At 38.4% G+C, this 17,526-nt stretch overlaps 1 protein-coding gene and 1 pseudogene across 7 annotated transcripts in view; both read left to right on the forward strand.

Moving 5' to 3' along the window:
- Positions 1–17,526, forward strand: part of PATJ (PATJ crumbs cell polarity complex component) — a 349,292-nt gene that overhangs the window by 197,427 nt on the left and 134,339 nt on the right. For all 7 annotated transcript variants that reach the window (XM_027607398.1, XM_027607438.1, XM_027607423.1 and 4 more), the window contains one exon: positions 458–654. In XM_027607398.1, the coding sequence (XP_027463199.1) occupies positions 458–654 (197 nt within the window). The remainder of the gene's footprint in view (positions 1–457; positions 655–17,526) is intronic.
- LOC113917079 lies at positions 6,642–6,722 on the forward strand (annotated as a pseudogene).

Here is a 17,526-nt window from a genome sequence, read left to right on the forward strand (position 1 = left end):
TTTTTTTTTTTCCTATTGGAATGCAAGTCCATGAGAATAGGGACCATGTCTGTTTTGTTTCAGCATGACATCTCCAGGACCAAACACTCTCTTGGCACACAGCTGATGCTCAGTATATATTCTTTGTTTCCCACCCACCCCCCTCTGTTTTTGGAGGGGGGTAGGGAAGCCAGGGTTTCTACCACTTTGTGTTGACTGTCTTAGGTAACAAAATAATGCACAGAAAGTCTGGGCCAATGTGAACCTGAACAATCAGAGAAGGTTTTATTGGTAAAGTAAACTTTTTAAAGGGAGATGGAATAATTAACTGTAACCTACCTATACGTGAATGACTTCAACTACTTCATTCTCAAAAAAAGGACCATCATGGTAAGAATGGGGACATGCTGATGCCTTTGTAATGTAGATTTAAGTGCTCTATTTAAATTTTTTTAACCCCCCCTTTTTTTTTCAATAGAAAAAATCAGGCAAAGATATGCAGACCTGCCTGGAGAATTGCACATTATTGAGCTTGAAAAGGATAAGAATGGACTTGGACTCAGCCTTGCTGGTAATAAAGACCGGTCGCGCTTGAGCATATTTGTGGTGGGAATTAACCCAGAAGGACCTGCTGCCACGGATGGGCGAATGCGTATTGGAGATGAACTGTTGGAGGTGAGGGACATAGATTTTTAATTTCTCTTTTGGTCAGGTAAAGGGGTGAAAGGGAATAGTCCGCAGGAAAGTGAGGTGACGGTGAAGAATGTTACAAATTATATCTTCTTCAACTATTCAAAATCATTTTCCAAAGGAAGAACAGAAATCATATTGTCGCTTGCAAATGTTATTTGCTGCTTGAGTAGGACCTAATCTTGCAAAATAATTCAGGGACCCTTAAGTTAAAATCTCATGAAACCCTATTAAAAAGAATAGGATTTGTTTTTAACATAAATTCCAAAATGTTTAAAACTAAATTGTATACTAATCTATTAGTATTTTTCAAAATTCTCTTTAGTTTTAGAATAAACCGTAAGTATGGCATTTGTTTTTGTTCTTGTTTAGTTTTTTGGGAAGGTGTTAGAACCAACAGAACTTTGTGAACTGGTTGATAAGGCTTGGTTACTATCTGTGAAGTTGGTGATGTGGGTTAAGACCACATTGATTCCTTATTTAGGAACAGGATAGAGGTAAGAGAGGCTAAGGAGATGCTGGTCCTTTGCTAATTACTTGCTAGATGATGTCATCAGTAATCTTATTTATTCGTATTTTCCTCAACTTAAAGTCAGGGTTTCTGTTCCGAGTTGATCTCACTTTGATGTTCATTTGCTGTTTGAGTTCATCATTCAGCTAACGTTGTTAGTGTCTCTTGGGACTGGACACGGAAAGAAAGATGAATACATCCAGTCCCTTCATTCAGAGAGCTCACAGCATAGAGGAAGGAAACAGACACGGAAAGGTTATTGCACTGCACAGTGAAGAATACAATAATCCGAAGCACAGCCGCGGCAGCTGATGCGTACTAAGTGTTGGGTACAGCCACCTCTTTTACTGGTGGGATCACGAAGTAAACAGTGGTGCTGGGATTCAGTATCCCCGGCAGTTCAGCTTTTTGGCCTTTGTTAACTGGTGCGCTCTGCAGCCTCTTGGATAAAACGTGCTAACACTTGGACATATGAAGGTCCAGAAATTACAGAGGCATTGAGTATCAGACCGCTCACTTAAAATGAGGGTTTCTGATTTTGCATTTTATGATTTCCTCGTCAGACTTTGACTCAGAATAGAATTCACAGTCACCCATAATCTGATTTGCTTAATAATAAATAACAGCCCAAACTGGTCAGACACCACTGCGAGCCGGTTAGCATCATGCCTCTCCCAAGCCTCAGTAGTTTCTCCCCATCTTTTTTATTTAATTTTTTTTAAAGATTTTTATTTATTTGACAGAGAGAGACACAGTGAAGTGAGAGAGGGAACACAAGCAGGGGGAGTGGGAGAGGGAGAAGCAGGCTTCCCACTGAGCAGGGAGCCTGATGCGGGGCCCGATCCCAGGACCCTGGGACCATGACCTGAGCCGAAGGCAGACGCTTAACAACTAAGCCACCCAGGTGCCCCTCTCCCCATCTTAAAGCTGTTTCCACAAAGAAGTCACTTCTGGAATTAGCTTCCTTGTTCTTTTGTAATACAGCATTATGAAAGGGACCCACCTTGGGTAGTAGCAGTGACCAGCATAATCATTAAATACATAAAACTCAAAGGCAGCAGTACGTATTAACCAATACAGTTCATCACTTCAAGTTTATTTCCTTTGGTTGATGCTTGGAGACTTCTTCAGTGATGGTGGTGGTCATCGAGGTGAAAGTGAAAACTAATTTACTGAGCTTCATTGCTACTTTACCTATATGCTCCCACATTTGTATTCAGTATTCTTAAGAGACCTATCTGGTAAGTACTCATACTATCCCCATTTTATGGAAAAGAAAACTGCATCAGTCACTTGTCTGATATTACAGAACTAAGTTACTAAGTTTCAGTAAGAACCCAGGCTTGCAGGACTTAAAGATTCATGCTCTAACCACTGAAGTGTACTGTGTTCCCCGTGGTACATCAGCCGAACCCCATTTGTTTAGATCCATGAGGATCCTGATTTATGATGCTCTAGTCTTTAGGAAATCATGTATATGAAGTTACCATGTTGTGTTATATGGACCTAGACATGGATTTCCTGTATTGTGTGGTATATGAAAATGTTCCAAAGGCTGTAATTTAGAACATGAAGATTCTAGTTCTATTGTATCTTACTAAGACTCAAGATGGAGTAATGGCCCATGAGATCTAGACCAACAGGAGCACTGGTATTTTATTTCTCTGCCTGACATTGTGTTAGATGTGGGTAACAAATGAGCAGGGGCTGCAGAGCAATGTGTTACAGTCCATATACAGAAGTCTTACTGGGTACAGGGCAGCAAGCACTGAACTTGGAAGAGCTGCTGTAACTTACCCCAGTTCTTTCAGTCATTAGTTGCATTTCAGAAGGGGCTTAATTAACACAGTGCCTTGCACATAGTTGACTGTTGATTAGATCACATTTCCTCCCTCCTAGACAGAAAATTTAGGTCTCTGTTTTCTAGGTGAGAGGCTGGAAGAGCTCTCTTGTCTGAAAAAGGATATTAACATCTTGCCACCCATCTACTCTTTTTTTTTTTTTTACTTTCCAAATTTGACTCTTTTGTTGCTATTCAGCGACTTTATCTTCTTGCAGAGATGTAAAGAGCAAGAAGATCAAACATGGCAAGAAGTTGATCCTCCTCCACTCCCCATTGATTCTCTTGTCTAAAAAAAAAAAGATTGATAAATATATGTTGCAGCACACATTCTAGCCTTCCATGTCTTTAGCTAGTTACTTATCTTCTCTAACCCTCAGTTGCCATAAGTAATGAAAATTACATATTCAGCAACTATCTTGCTATGCATCTGTCACGTAGGAAGCAGTGTATGAACAAGGTGCTGATTTTACTTTGGTGAACAAAATCCATGGTACCTGTTCCCATAGAGCTTACAGTCTAGTAATTGTATAGCATTAACTTTAGAAGGTGTTCTGAGAACTAGTGAGAGAAGATGGGTCAAATTTTGCCATAGTATCTGGCACAAAGTAATACATTTCAGCTGATATTATTTGTAAAATAGTATTTTCATCTGGATTTGTGTGTTTGAGGTTTTTATAGTTTGTTTATATGACTACACTTGTCTCTTAAAGTGAGTCCCAAAGGGAAGCCGTCATCTTCCTCAATAGCTCTATGTCGCATCTTGAAAAACTGAGAGAACGGAAAAATGCACAGACTGGATTCTTAAGCAGTTATAACCCATCTTCTCATGTGACTTTTGGCTTTTTCCAAAGTTTTGGCAAATTTGGAGAAAATTTGTGTGGGAAACATTTCCCTCGTTTCTTTTTATAGCTGAGAAAAAATTTTAATCATTCCTCTCTGATATGTGAGGAATTTGTATATCGCATGATATCATATCCAATGTCCTTTTGAACTGAGAATAGGAAATTGATTTAATGATGAGTACCAGGAAAGCTACAAGCCCATGTTAAAATAGCTGTTCTTTGGATATTGCAGTGCGTTAGATTTTAGAAGGACACTGCATTGTGTGGGAGGCTTATATAGGGGGCTTTTGTTTGTTTATTTATTTATTTTAAAGATTTATTTATTTGACAGAGACACAGCGAGAGAGAACATAAGCAGGGGGAGAGGGAGAGGGAGAAGCAGGCTTCCCACAGAGCAGGGAGCCTGATGCAGGGCTCGATCCCAGGACCCCGGGATCACAACCTGAGCTGAAGGCAGACACTTAACGACTGAGCCACCCAGGCGCCCCTATAGGGGGCTTTTAGATTATACTTACTAGATTTCTGGGCTGGAGCAAATCTTGTATATTTACTTACCCACCCACACTCCATTTATTTTTGTGGCTTCTCTATGAGGTCAAGTTATCCGTGTCTTGATTGTTTTTACAGATCCACCATTTATTCCTATTATTTCTCAGGACTGCTTTGTTACTATTGTTATGTTCTTACTCTGCTCTGAGCCTCCTTTTATTCATTGTGGATCGGACTTATTTTCGGTCCTAAGAGGAGGCTAACTTATAGGACATAGAAAAGAGCTGGGTCGAACATGTACGGTGGCTTCTTCGACGTCAGAAGCTCTGCTTCCTCACGAGAGCCTGGCCGTGACTGATTTTCCGCACTCCACTGGCCAGCAGTTTTGTTGCTGTGGGACTGCATTGTTAATGGTGCTGGAGCAGCCAGCGAGTTCTGTCGATAGATGGCCCAGTTCATGTGTAAAAGAAATCTTAAATTAATCTCCCAGAAGACAATGTGATTAAATCTCAGCTTCCTTACCCTTTACTGCGATGCTGGTGTGGGGGCTTCTGAATTAATTTCAAAAGGCATTAGCATATAATTACCATGTAGACTGGAATGAGACTTGCACCAGAGTATTGGCCTTCCCTGAGCAATTAGTCCCAGAAAATACACAGGTCTGGGCATGGTGCTGTCATATGAATGTAGGATTTATTTATAATCTTCCCTACGGTGCAAGTGCAGGAAGAGCGAGTAGATACCGTTGCATGGGGAATTGGAGTGATTTGTCAGGTTACAGAAGCAGCTGGGGGCAGCACGAGCCGGTGCCAGTGATGGGGCTAGCATAGAGAGCTGAGTCTCTCTGCCCCCCACACCCTGCAAGATAGAGCCCGCGCATCCCCTTTGAAACATTCACCTGCAGAACAGCCAAACCTAAGTGTTGTTATTTTCCAAGTGTCTAATATGTTTACTTAAGAACCACTACAAATAAAAAGCACGAAGGCTTCCCGTATTTGCAGAGGGATGAAGACGTAGAACCACAGTTAAACTCAGATCTTACTGTCTCGTTATGTTTATTTTAGAAGAGAAAAAAGCCTGAAGCCATAAATTGTCAATGACTGGCCCAGATCCATGGAGCTGCATCAGGACAAAGCTCCTACCTCAGGGCTCTATACACCACCCAGTCTTAGCACCTACTCTTCACTCTCTGCTTCTTGCCAGTGAATTATTCCTGAAATCTTTTGGAAGACTTCAATGTGATTTAGAAGCGCAGGAGAGTAGTAAACAAGTCACTAGCTTTTGTGCATCCACAGATAAGATTCTTTCTAATTTTTAGTCAAAAGCATCTGTCATCTTAGATTGGCTCTTTTAGATTATTACCGTACATGGATGCAATTTTATAAAGTGTGCTTCTTGATGCAATAATTATGCCCTAAGAGACCTGAGGTAATAAATATCCCATTGTGGAAACACTAGTTTGAGAAGCAGAAAGAAGACTAAAGGATTGGCAAAATTGCAATAAAATGATTTTCCCTAGTTTTATTAAGAGATACGTATTTTATAATAGCTAAAAGTGCAAAAATAAATTGATCGACCCAATTTTTTATTGTGGCAATGGCTTCATAAGTGTTAAAACATACTTGACATTTAAATAAGTAATGTATTATATGTCTGTTATGTCTCAAGGCACTTGTTAAAAAATGATTGATTAAGCCTGACAAAAATAAATACTGTTAGCAGATCCTGAATATGACCTTCCCATATGCAAAGCTAAAGTGACCCCATTTGGGGACTCAAAAATAGTCAGCAGCCTAATTCACAACTCTGAAAGTCAACAGAAGAATGTGGTACTGGCTGAGGGGTCAGCCTCACACATAAAACAGTCATGGGGTCTCTGCTGTCTGTGTAACATTTTTCCTTTCTTCAAAGTGCAGCCCCCTGGTTATTCCGGCATATAATCAATAGCTATCTCTGTGTCTTGTTAAGTCATCTCTCATGCATTGTGTGATATCCAATGTGAGTTACAAAAAGATGTACTCATTAAGGGAACATTTGGGGGCTAGGGAAGCCATACTAGGAATTGAGCCTACACTGAATACTTACTATTTTCAAATCAGTGCTAAATTCTTTACATGCGTTCTCCTGACATTTACAACAAACCTATGAAAGTGGTGCTATTTTAATCCCCATTTTACAGATAAGGAAACTGAGCTGTGAAGGGGTAAAATCAACCTGCAAACACTACCTTTTCTGACTCTAAAGGCTATGCTCTTAAATTATTTCATTCTGGATTAATAATGATTCTAACTTTGCGCAGTGGCAGTATCGTAGCCAATGAGGTTTATCCGAGGTGCGATTATTGCTAATTGGATTAATAATGATTCTAAAAAGTAGTAGGTCGGGGCGACTGGCTGGCTCAGTCAGTAGAGCATGCCACTCTTAATCTCAGGGTCGTGAGCTCAAGCCCCACGTTGGGCATAGAGCTTACTTAAAAAGTAGCAAGTAAATTTGTCATCATTTTGTAGTTTCGGTAGATCTCGATTAATGCAATTAGTCTGGTACTAGTTCAAAATATCTGAGATAGTTTCTCACAATACAATACCCTGTTACTCTTGTTAATTGGATGCCACTTTGAATTCAATAAAAGAAGAATGCAATCAGTGAAATTATAGCTATCCCTCAAGAATCAAAGAAGAAAAGTAATCCTTTTTTGAGATTTTTCTTGCCCAATTTGAGAACTTCTCTGAACTTTGTATTTTAGGAGCTTTCCTCTTCAATACCATTGTAAAGTTAAGGTTTTATTTTCAGTCTGCAGGAAATACTTCGTAAAACCTAGCTCACATTGGGTGGCCCCATTCTTGTCTGTATTTCCTGCCATGAAGTCCTAGAGTTCTGTTGCTGCCATTTTGGGTTTCTGTCCCTGGCTTGTTGGGGGAAGAGTTTTGAATTATTTAGTCACACTTCATTGTCTTTATACTGCTGAAATATTTAGGCTTGAAGTCTGTATTCTTACTGATTTTTTGGAGGAATGACAATCATTTAATTTTTATTATTGCAGTCCTCTATCACTCTACAAAAGCTTTATGTGGGATTGCTACAGTGAGCCACATTATCTTAAAATCAGAGATAAAGTGCATGAAAGACAAAGTGCCATGGAAGCAGAAAGTCAAAATGAGGATAATTGAAGAGAGATTACCATGGAAAGAATATAAAAAGCAAGGATAGGAACGTATGCTGGGGGGAGAAAGTTGCCACTTGGAAAGAATAATTGGTTTTTAGCAAGACTCTCCTTCCTGCAGTTTTTTTCTTGGCATTTACGTGACATATTGGGGTAGTTCTTCAGGCCTCTGTTCCCTGCTTTTTCCAGTTTCTTCTCTGCTTCCTTTCAGTCCTACTCATTGCCATCATAACCATACTGAAATGCAGTCGAGAAAGTTATGCTTTTATTATTGTTTTAAGATATTATTATTAGAGCAAGAGGGGGGTGGGGGAGAGCAGAGGGAGAAGCAGGCTCCCCAATGAGCAGGGAGCCCAGCGCAGGGCTCGATCCCAGGACCCTGGAATCATGACCTGAGCTGAAGGCAGATGCTCAACCACCGAGCCACCCAGGTGCCCAAGATATGCTCTTAGATTATTGAGGTTTTCTTTCTATCATCTCAACATACCACTTATATCTGTATTTTGCTCCCTTTGCACAATGGAAATCTCTTGCAGTCACTATGCAATCTTAAGGCACGAAGCCTGAAAGAAAAGTGTTAATGAAATTCTTATTCCAGGGTTGACTTACTAACAATATCAGACAGCTGCTTAAACTCATCAAAAATATGGTTGTATACGTGTGTTTTAATTACAGTTTTTAAGAGATAGGCCTAAAATCAGTAACCCAAGGTGAGAATCAGATGTGCCACCCCAAAGAATAGCCATGAGCCTATTTCTCATTATTTTAAGTCAGGAGAATTTATGCATTACACATCAACCCCAGTCCTCCCTCCCACCAATTTTCTTAAAATATTACTGAAATGCAATGAAAATAATGCTTATAGGTAACACATAATCGTGTTAGGATGTGACGTGTCTACTATCACTTCAGAATCACCAAATAGTATGATTGCTAACACAGTTGCATTGTGGGCGCCTGGGTGGCTCAGATGGTTAAGCGTCTGCCTTCGGCTCAGGTCATGATCCCAGGGTCCTGGGATCAAGTCCTGCATCGGGCTACCTGCTCCTTGGGAGCCTGCTTCTCCCTCTGCTTCTCTCTCTCTCCCTCTGTCTCTCATGAATAAATAAATAGAATCTTTAAAAACAAAACAAAACAAAAGATAAAAAAACACAGTTGCATTGTGTGCAATAACACGGTTTCTCGTTGCTCCACGAACATCCAAACTGCACATCCTCCTTGTTGCCACTGAGTCTGTGGTTCAAAATGTCACCCTGCGATTCTGTACTTGGAATACGCTGGGACGTTTCCCTCACACATTTTGTTTAAAATGTTTTACTTTGTAGTGAGGGTATAGATATAAATTTTTCCTATATAAACATTTACTGAAAAATACTTCATTGAGAGTATATGTAGATCCTATGAAGTTTGAGGTTTAAAAAATCAAAAGGTATTCTGTTAGGAAAATCTTACCTGGGAAGTATACCCATATGTGGTTTTCCTCCTTAAAAAAAAAAACAACCAAACAAACAAAAAAAACCCTCTTATTAAGGATGCTTTTTGGCATCTATAAAGTAGAATGGTGTAATGAAATCCTGTGTAGCCCTCACATGGTTCAGCAGTGCCCAACACTCGGTCATTTCTGTGTCATCTACACCTCCAGGTGTCCATCCCTACGCAGTTATTATTTTTATAGTCAGGGTGGGGGCAAAATTGACAAAAAATGAAATGCACAGATCTTCTCTGTACAACTTTGACAACTGTATACACCTGAATAATCCAAACATCTATCATTTCTCTCTCCCCAGAAACTTTTCTCATGTACTCTCCCATGGGAACCTCTCCCATCATGGGAGGCAAATACTGCATTGATTTTTTTTTTTCCTTTTTTCCTTTCATTAGTTTTTCCTGTTCCAGAACTTCACATGTATGGTATCATATAGTTATGTACTCTTTCACTTTGCATGTCTGTGATTACCTATGCTGTCGCATGTATTAGTAGTTTGTTCCTTTTTGTTGCTGAATAATATTCTGTTGTATACCTACCACAATTTGTTTATCAGTTTACCTGTGGATGGACTTTTGGATTTTTTGCAGAGTTTTGAATAAAGTTCCTAGGAACATTTGTGTGACAGGTCTTCTTGAGGACAAATATTTTCCTTTTTCTTGGATAAACATTAACAGTAAATTAGGGTAGTGTTAAAGTGTTTAACTTAGAAAGAATCTGCCAGCCCTTTTTCCCAGATAGTTGGGCCATTAAACATTCCCACCAGCCAGTGTATGAGCATTTTGGTTGTTCCACAATCTTTACTCCTCTGGTGGGTTTGTGATGGTTCCTTATTTTGGCTTTCATTTACATTTTCTTGACAACTGATGAAGTGGAGCATTTTTCTTCTTTAGCAGCCTTTTAGATGGATTCTTTTATAAAGTGTCTAAGTCTTTTCCCCATTTGTAATTAGGTTGTCTTTTTATAAAATTGAGTTGAATGTAGAAGTTCTTTATAGATATACTAGTTCTTTGTCAGATACATGGTTTCTATGGATCTTTCCATCTGTGGCTTGTCTATTTTCGTAATATATCTTTTTGTGTATAGAAGTTCTTAGTTTTGATGAAATCATTATTTATTCATGTTTTCTTTTATAGTTACTGTCCTAGCTAAGAATCTTTGCTTACCTCCAATAATTACAATAATATTATCCTATATTTTCTTCTAAAAACTTCATAGTTTTAGCTTTTATATTTCTGTGATCCATCTTGAATTAATTTTTGTGTGTGCTGTGAGGTAAGGGTTGATGGGTTTTTTCATGTGGATTCCTAGTTGATCCAGCACCATTTGTTGAAAAGACTTTTTTCCCCTCATTGACTTCCTTTGCACCTTTGTCAAAAAATGAAATTAACATATAACTATGTGTCTGTTTATGGACTCTCAGTTCTCTTCTATTAATCTGCCTATCGTTGATGCCATCACCACACTGTCTTGATTACCATATCTTTCTAGCAAGTCTTGAATTCAGGCAGCACTACATCCTCGTTTTGTTCTTATTTTTGAAAACTGTCTTGGCTATTCTAGGTCCTTTGAGTTTCCGTGTGATTCTTAGAACCAACTTGTAAATTTTTGTTGTTGTTGTTGAAAGATTTTATTTATTTATTGGACAGAGAGAGACACACGGAGAGAGGGAACAGAAGCAGCGGGAGAAGGAGAGGGAGAAGCAGGCTTCCCGCGGAGCAGGGAGCCCGATGTGGGACTGGATCCCAGGACCCTGGGGTCATGACCTGAGCCGAAGGCAGACGCTTAATGACTGAGCCACCCAGGCGCCCCTCTATTTTTTTTTTTTAAAGGCTTCTGGGATTTTGATCGAGATTGTATTGAATCTATAGTTTTATTTTGGGAGGCTAGACATCTTGACAATACTGAGTCTTCCAAATTATGAATGCAATATCTCTCCATTTAATTATTTTTCTGAAATGTTTCATAATTTTCAGTGTAGAACTTTTCCATTTTCAGTTAAGTGTATTCCTATGTATTTTCTATTCAGTGCTTTTATAAGTGGGATTTTTATCGTTTCATTATTTGTTCCTAGTATATAGAAATACAGTTGATTTTCATGTATTTGCATATTGACCTTGTAGCCTATAATCATGCTAAACTAACCTACTAGTTCTAGTTCTAGTAGTTTTTTGTTGATTCCTTAGCATTTTCTAGAGGTAATTGATCATTTCATCTGTGTACAGGGAGTTTTACACTGTTTCTGACCTTTATCCTCCTTCCTTCCTTCATTTTTCTCCTTTTTTTTTTTTTTTTTTTTTTGGTCCCCAATCTCAGAGAAGCCAGTTGGTGTTGGATGATTAAATAAGACCTTAGCTATATGTAGGTTTTTCATACATGCCCTTTCAAGTGGAGGAAATTCCTTTCCATTTCTGATTTGATATGAGGCTTTTCCTTTTAAATCACAATTTGACATTGTATTTTGTCAGATGCTTTTTCGTCACCTATTTAGGTTATCTATGTGGGTTTTTTGGTGGTTTTTGTTTTTTAACTTTTATTCATTAGAGAGAGCAATCCCTTGCAGGCAAGCGGGGGGGGGGGGGGGGGGGAGTGCAGAGGGAGAGAGAAAATCCTGAATCTCAGGCAGACTCTGAGCTGAACGGAGAACCCAGCACAGGGCTCAGTCTCATGATCCTGAGAGCATGACCTGAGCCGAAATCAAGAGTCAGACTCTTAACTGACTGAGCCACCCAGACGCACCCCCCCTTTTAAAGATTTTATTTATTTTGTTTTAAAATGAAATTTAAGCATAACAAAGAAGGATACTCACTAATGGGATAGTCAAAACTCCTTATCATAATATTCAAAGTCCTTCAAAAGATAACTTTGACCTGCCTTTCCAGCTTCTGTGACTGCTTCACCATTATATGATCCAGCAAATTGAACTACTTAACTAAGTCCTTGATACAGATGTGCATTTCCCTCATTTCATTCTTTTGCCTATGTATTTTATTCAGTGTACTTCCACAGACATTTCAAAAACCTAGCCCAACTGTTTTGGCATAAGATCATGACATTGTTTTTGTTATTACTCTAAATAAAAATCCTTATTTAGATCAGATATTTCTTCTTTGTATAGATTCTTTTTAAATGCTCCGTAACCTTAGGTTAATTGACCTGAAAATCAGAGGTAAAGATGACAGAATGGAAAAACAAGAATACTAGTTGTTATTTGTTAAAAATGTACTATTTTTTTGTAAGAGAGATAGCTTGTGATACTAGATGCATTTTTAATTAACTATTTTTCTCAGATAAATCCCTTAATCCCTCTTGTCATCTCTTAACTGTAAAATGGGAGAGAAGTCAATAATATCTTTAAAAATCTTTCAGACTTAATGTTCTGTGATTCTGGGATCTAAATTTTTGCTTTCAAACTTCAGCACATGACTTAGCCTAAGGAATTCCTGATCTCTGTTCTAAGGAACATAAAAGATGTAAATCCTTTCTCATAAATTTTACCAGACAAATCTCATCAGCTGTGTAAGTTGCTCTCAACCAAGTTTGTGTATCAGAATCACAGGACAGGTTCACCTAAATAACAACACTGTACCCCATCCTAGTAGATGTCAATGTGGTGCCTAGGTGTGCTTTTAACTAGTCAGTATATAACGAATCTTATTAGGAGTCTAGATGTGAATTTTTGCTCCTGTCATAGGAGGACATTGACAAAAGTATCAGCAGACTTATTGTAGAATATACAACCATTTGCTATTCAGTTCAGCTTACACACCAATTGCATGAAATAAAATAGTGTGCTCAGTGAACTAGCAATTTTGTTAACCATTTAGCATTGAATGTGTCTTGGAATCCACAAAAAGCAAAGGAGGAGAGATCCTTACATGGTCCATAATACTTCCTGCTCTTCAACTTGAGTCTCCATCTCCATACATCTCTTTTAAATACCAAGCGAATGGGATTGACATAACGTAGGGGCTGTGGCTAGAAAAATGAGGGCAGGAGAATAGGATGATTTCTCAGCTAAAGGCTCAAAATTTTGCACAATATTTAAATATCATAATTTAAAATTATTTTGACTCTAAATTTTCTTGTCCATTCTTATTTATGTTTCTGACTATGATTCAAAAGTACTAGGTTAGCAAGTAGATTTTAATTCTAAATGATTCCCTAATATGCTGAGTTGTCATAAAGATGTTAATTCTTACTGCTGTTTTTCTCTTTTTTAACTCACAGATTACACTTTTTTCATGTTTTTAAAATACCATGTAATCATAAAAAATTCTAATGGTACAGGTAAAAGTAATAATCTTCCCTCTAATTTTACCTCTGTAATATTACTCCTCTACAAGTAACCCCTGTCAATTTACCGTCTTTCCTATTGGTCTCATGTATTGTCACATACATCGTGCCAAGGATAGATTTTAAAGTTAATGCACACAAACCGCATCCTATTGTACATACCTTTTTTTTTTTACTGAATATGTCATTATGATATATATTAGTTATATGTCAGTACAAATACTACTATAACATGTCTTTGTGCAGTTGTTTGAATATGTGGTGTAAAAAATATCAAATCATCTTTCTTCCGTGTTTTACAAACCATGAAGTGGAAAATTTGTCTAAGAAGCTATTTCCCCCGCAAACCTGGCAAACACTGTATGTAATCAGACCATAGCCAACCTGCCAGATGCAGTTTTTTTAGTTGAAAAAAATTCTTTACATATATATCATACATATACACCTAAGGAAGTGACTGAGAAAGTAGGACTATACTCTGGTGAGGCAGTTTTTAAAGTTGCCACTTGGATTTTTAACTGCCCTCACCACTACAGAGTTTAGAATGAGAGTTGGGTGCTGGGGAATTATTTTGGAGAGGGAGGGAGGTGGCTGGGCTCTGGGTGATTTGGATGAGTATTAAGCAAAGTAGCAGGAGTCCCATTGCAGCCTCATCCCCACTAGACAGAGGCTTTGGGATCAGGAGATGTGAGTTTGGATTCTGGCTTTGCCACTCTCTTCCCTAGAATCCTCATCCAAGTCCCTGAGTGTGCAATTTTTTATGATTACATGGTATTTTAGAAACATGAAAAAAGTGTAATCTGTGAGTTAAAAAAGAGAAAAACAGCAGTAAGAATTAACATCTTTATGACAACTCAGTATATTAGGGAATCATTTAAAATTAAAATCTACTTGCTAACCTAATACTTTTGAATCATAGTCAGAAACATAAATAAGGATGGACAAGAAAATTTAGAGCCAAAATAATTTTAAATTATGAGTCTCAGTGTCCTCATTACCAAAGCGCAGAAGCACCCACCTTGCCTACCCATCAGGCAGTGCAGCGAGGAAGAGCCAGACTCTGTATGAGATAGGCCTTAAAGTTACCAGATTTGCATGATGTAACCCTGACTCTATAGGACTGGTTCACTGACAAGACTTGTGTCTTTTTTTTTTTTTTTAAAGAGAAGCTGAAGTTGGGAGGAGGGGAGTTAGGTACTTTGATCCTCCCAAGTCCTTTGATGACTGATTGGGCGTGTGGCTGTCTGTGGGCATGTCAAGGAAAGTATTTTGAAGTCGAGAGGAAAAAGGCTAGTAACCGAGGGACTTGGAGTAGAGCTCTAATTAGATCATTGTATGAAAGAAGCAAACATTAAGCTGGGCCTTACTAGTTTGGGGGAAGTCTTTACTCATAGCATGTACCGATGTTCTTGGAAGAAGGAATTCCAGGTCAGTGGTCAGCTGAGTCCTATTCACTTACGTGACTACCAGTACCACTAAGAGAGGCGGGTTGTAATGCCTCAACCTCCCAGGGAAACACAATTTTTTGCAGTATTAATGAACTGTTAAGAGGTAGATTACACTTCTGCCTCCATTCACCCCTTCCTATGCCCTGCAAGTAATAGGAAATTATCTACAGGCACCTCCTTCATTTTGATCAAGTGAACCAACCTGTAGCAATTGGGGCAACTTCCACAGAAACACTAACAATCAGAGCAAAACATAAATGTATCTCTCTGCTCACTTCCTTGAAGTCAATATTTTTCAGAATTGTCAAGGTTTAGGATTCAAAAGAACATCCTGTTTTCTGAATATATCCCAAATTTAGAGAGATGTGAGCTACATATTACTATTACTTTGCCTTTAGAAGGTATTTCAATTTAATTAGATTTGTTTGAAAAAAATAAATCTCTCACGCTTAAACCTTTTAAATGAATGTGTTCCTTTGGGAACATTGTACTTCACAAGAAATAGATTACACTGAAGCTGCAGACCTCATTTCAGCACTACATCATTAAACTAAGTCCTTAAAACCTCCTCCTTTGCCCAAAGTATTAAATTATTGGAGCTTGATGTATATTATTTTGTCCTGCTGAGAAAAAGATTAACAATTTATTCAGAAATATTTTTTCATTAGAGTGAAATTGTTTTCACGTGAGTTGCAGTCATCTTCCCTGTTCCCCAGCCTTGCTTCCTTTTCTCTTCCTCTCTCCCACCTGCAAAACTGAAATGGTGGTTTGGAAAGTGAGCATCATTCTTCACGGGGGCTAGTGCCCAAGGTTCTTGGAAAGAGAAAATCTTCTACAAGGTCTTTGAACAGGACCTGGTTACTTCTGTAACACACCGCCTCCCCTCCCCAAAGCAGTACTGCAGTACCTGTGGTTCCTAGAAAGAGACCTGCCATTTCTTCCCTGCCCATCTTTTCATAGACCTTCCCCTGGTCCCCGTGTTCTTCCTGCCACTTACCTCCCGCTGTGCCTGCGAAGTTTCCATCTGTGCCTCAAGACCAGCCCACCCATCTCAGAAGAGACAGTCACTTCTTGCTTTATGTGACATTCATCCTATGGCGGTGCAATTTTTTGTTTCTAAAACTGTGGTCATGGGGCGCCTGGGTGGCTCAGTCGTTAAGCGTCTGCCTTCGGCTCAGGTCATAATCCCAGAGTCCTGGGATCGAGCCCTGCATCGGGCTCCCTGCTCCGCGGGAAGCCTGCTTGTCCCTCTGCCCCTTCCCCCTGCTTGTGTTCCCTCTCTCTGTCAAATAAATAAAATCTTTAAAATAAATAAATAAATAAAACTGTGGTCACTTACTAGAGTACATGCAATGCTTGAGGGTAGGAGCCATATCTGACTGAATAAAGTAATTCCTCTAAAGTGGTGTTCAGAGAATCTGATACCTGGAAATTACCTGGTGCTCAGTACATGGTAAGCTCTGGTAATGATGGTAATGAAAATCCCTGTGTCCTCATCACTTGTACGGTGACTGTTGAATAAATGAGTAAACGGATGGAGATAACATATGTCTATTATACTTCTTTTGGAATATTTCTGGGTCTGGGGTTTCTATTTTGTGAGGCCCTGTTAATTGGATTTAAAATTTCACAGGATTAAAAATGAGTTACTTATCCTATGACTTTTTTTTTCCCCAACCTCAGATAAATACCTTTAGGAATGTTTCCTAATCATTAACAGGAGGGCTTTTGGACTCAGACTTGGCTATAAATACTGGCTCTCGATATGTTATATTGGTTAAATTCCTCAAACTCACTACACCTCAGTTTCTCTATCTGTATAAATCAGGTGAAATAATGTATAAAAGACGTGTATATATGCATGTGCCTTGTGTGTTATAAGCATTTATTAAATGATGTTATTATAAGTAGTAATAAAATATCAGTAGAGAAAAAAAACCTGAAATCACCTCACATCCCACCAGAGATAACATCATTGTTGACATTTAGTAGATGCAGAGCTTTCTTTAGACTCAGACAGAACTTTTACATAAATGAAAATAATGTGATCGATAATGTAGTTTGTCATTTACTTTTTTCACTCAACAATTTTATCTTTTTATGGATCTAGGTCTGTGTCATCCTTCACCTCCTTTTAATGCCACAGTTTTCCATTTATCAACATAACAATGCAAATGTAATAAACCTTTTGTTGATGAGTATAGGGTTTTTCTATTTTTTCTCTATTAAAAGTATAGCCATGATAGACATTTTGATCCGAGATTTTTAATCTTTTTAGGATAAATTTTTAGCAGTGAAATTGTTAGATTAAAAATTGTTAGATTAAAGGAGGGGTGTCTGGGTGGCTCAGTCAGTTAAATGTCTGACTCTTGATTTTTGGCTCAGGTCATGATCTCATGGTCATGAGATCAAGCCCTGTGTCAGGGTCCACACTCAGCGGGGAGTCTGCTAAAGATTCTCCCTCTCCCTGTGCCCCGCCCCCACTCATGATCTCTCTCTCTCTCTCTCTCTCTCTCTCAAATAAAATATTTTTTAAAAAATTAACCTATAAAAAGATTCATCAAGTTGTAAACACTTATTTGTGGGTTTTTTTCTGCATGTGTGTTATACTTAATAAAAGCTTATTAAAGAAAAAAGTTAACCTGTAGGTTCCGGTGTCATGAAATATAAAATATGGAAAATATTTAAAAATAGAAAGAAGGACTCTCAGATTTCATTATCAGAAGTTCCAGTTACCTGAATCCTGTCTCAGTTTTTTAATAATTTCTCAACTGTTCATAAT

Source organism: Zalophus californianus, chromosome 4, assembly GCF_009762305.2.
Source record: "Zalophus californianus isolate mZalCal1 chromosome 4, mZalCal1.pri.v2, whole genome shotgun sequence".
NCBI classification, from domain to species: domain Eukaryota; kingdom Metazoa; phylum Chordata; class Mammalia; order Carnivora; family Otariidae; genus Zalophus; species Zalophus californianus.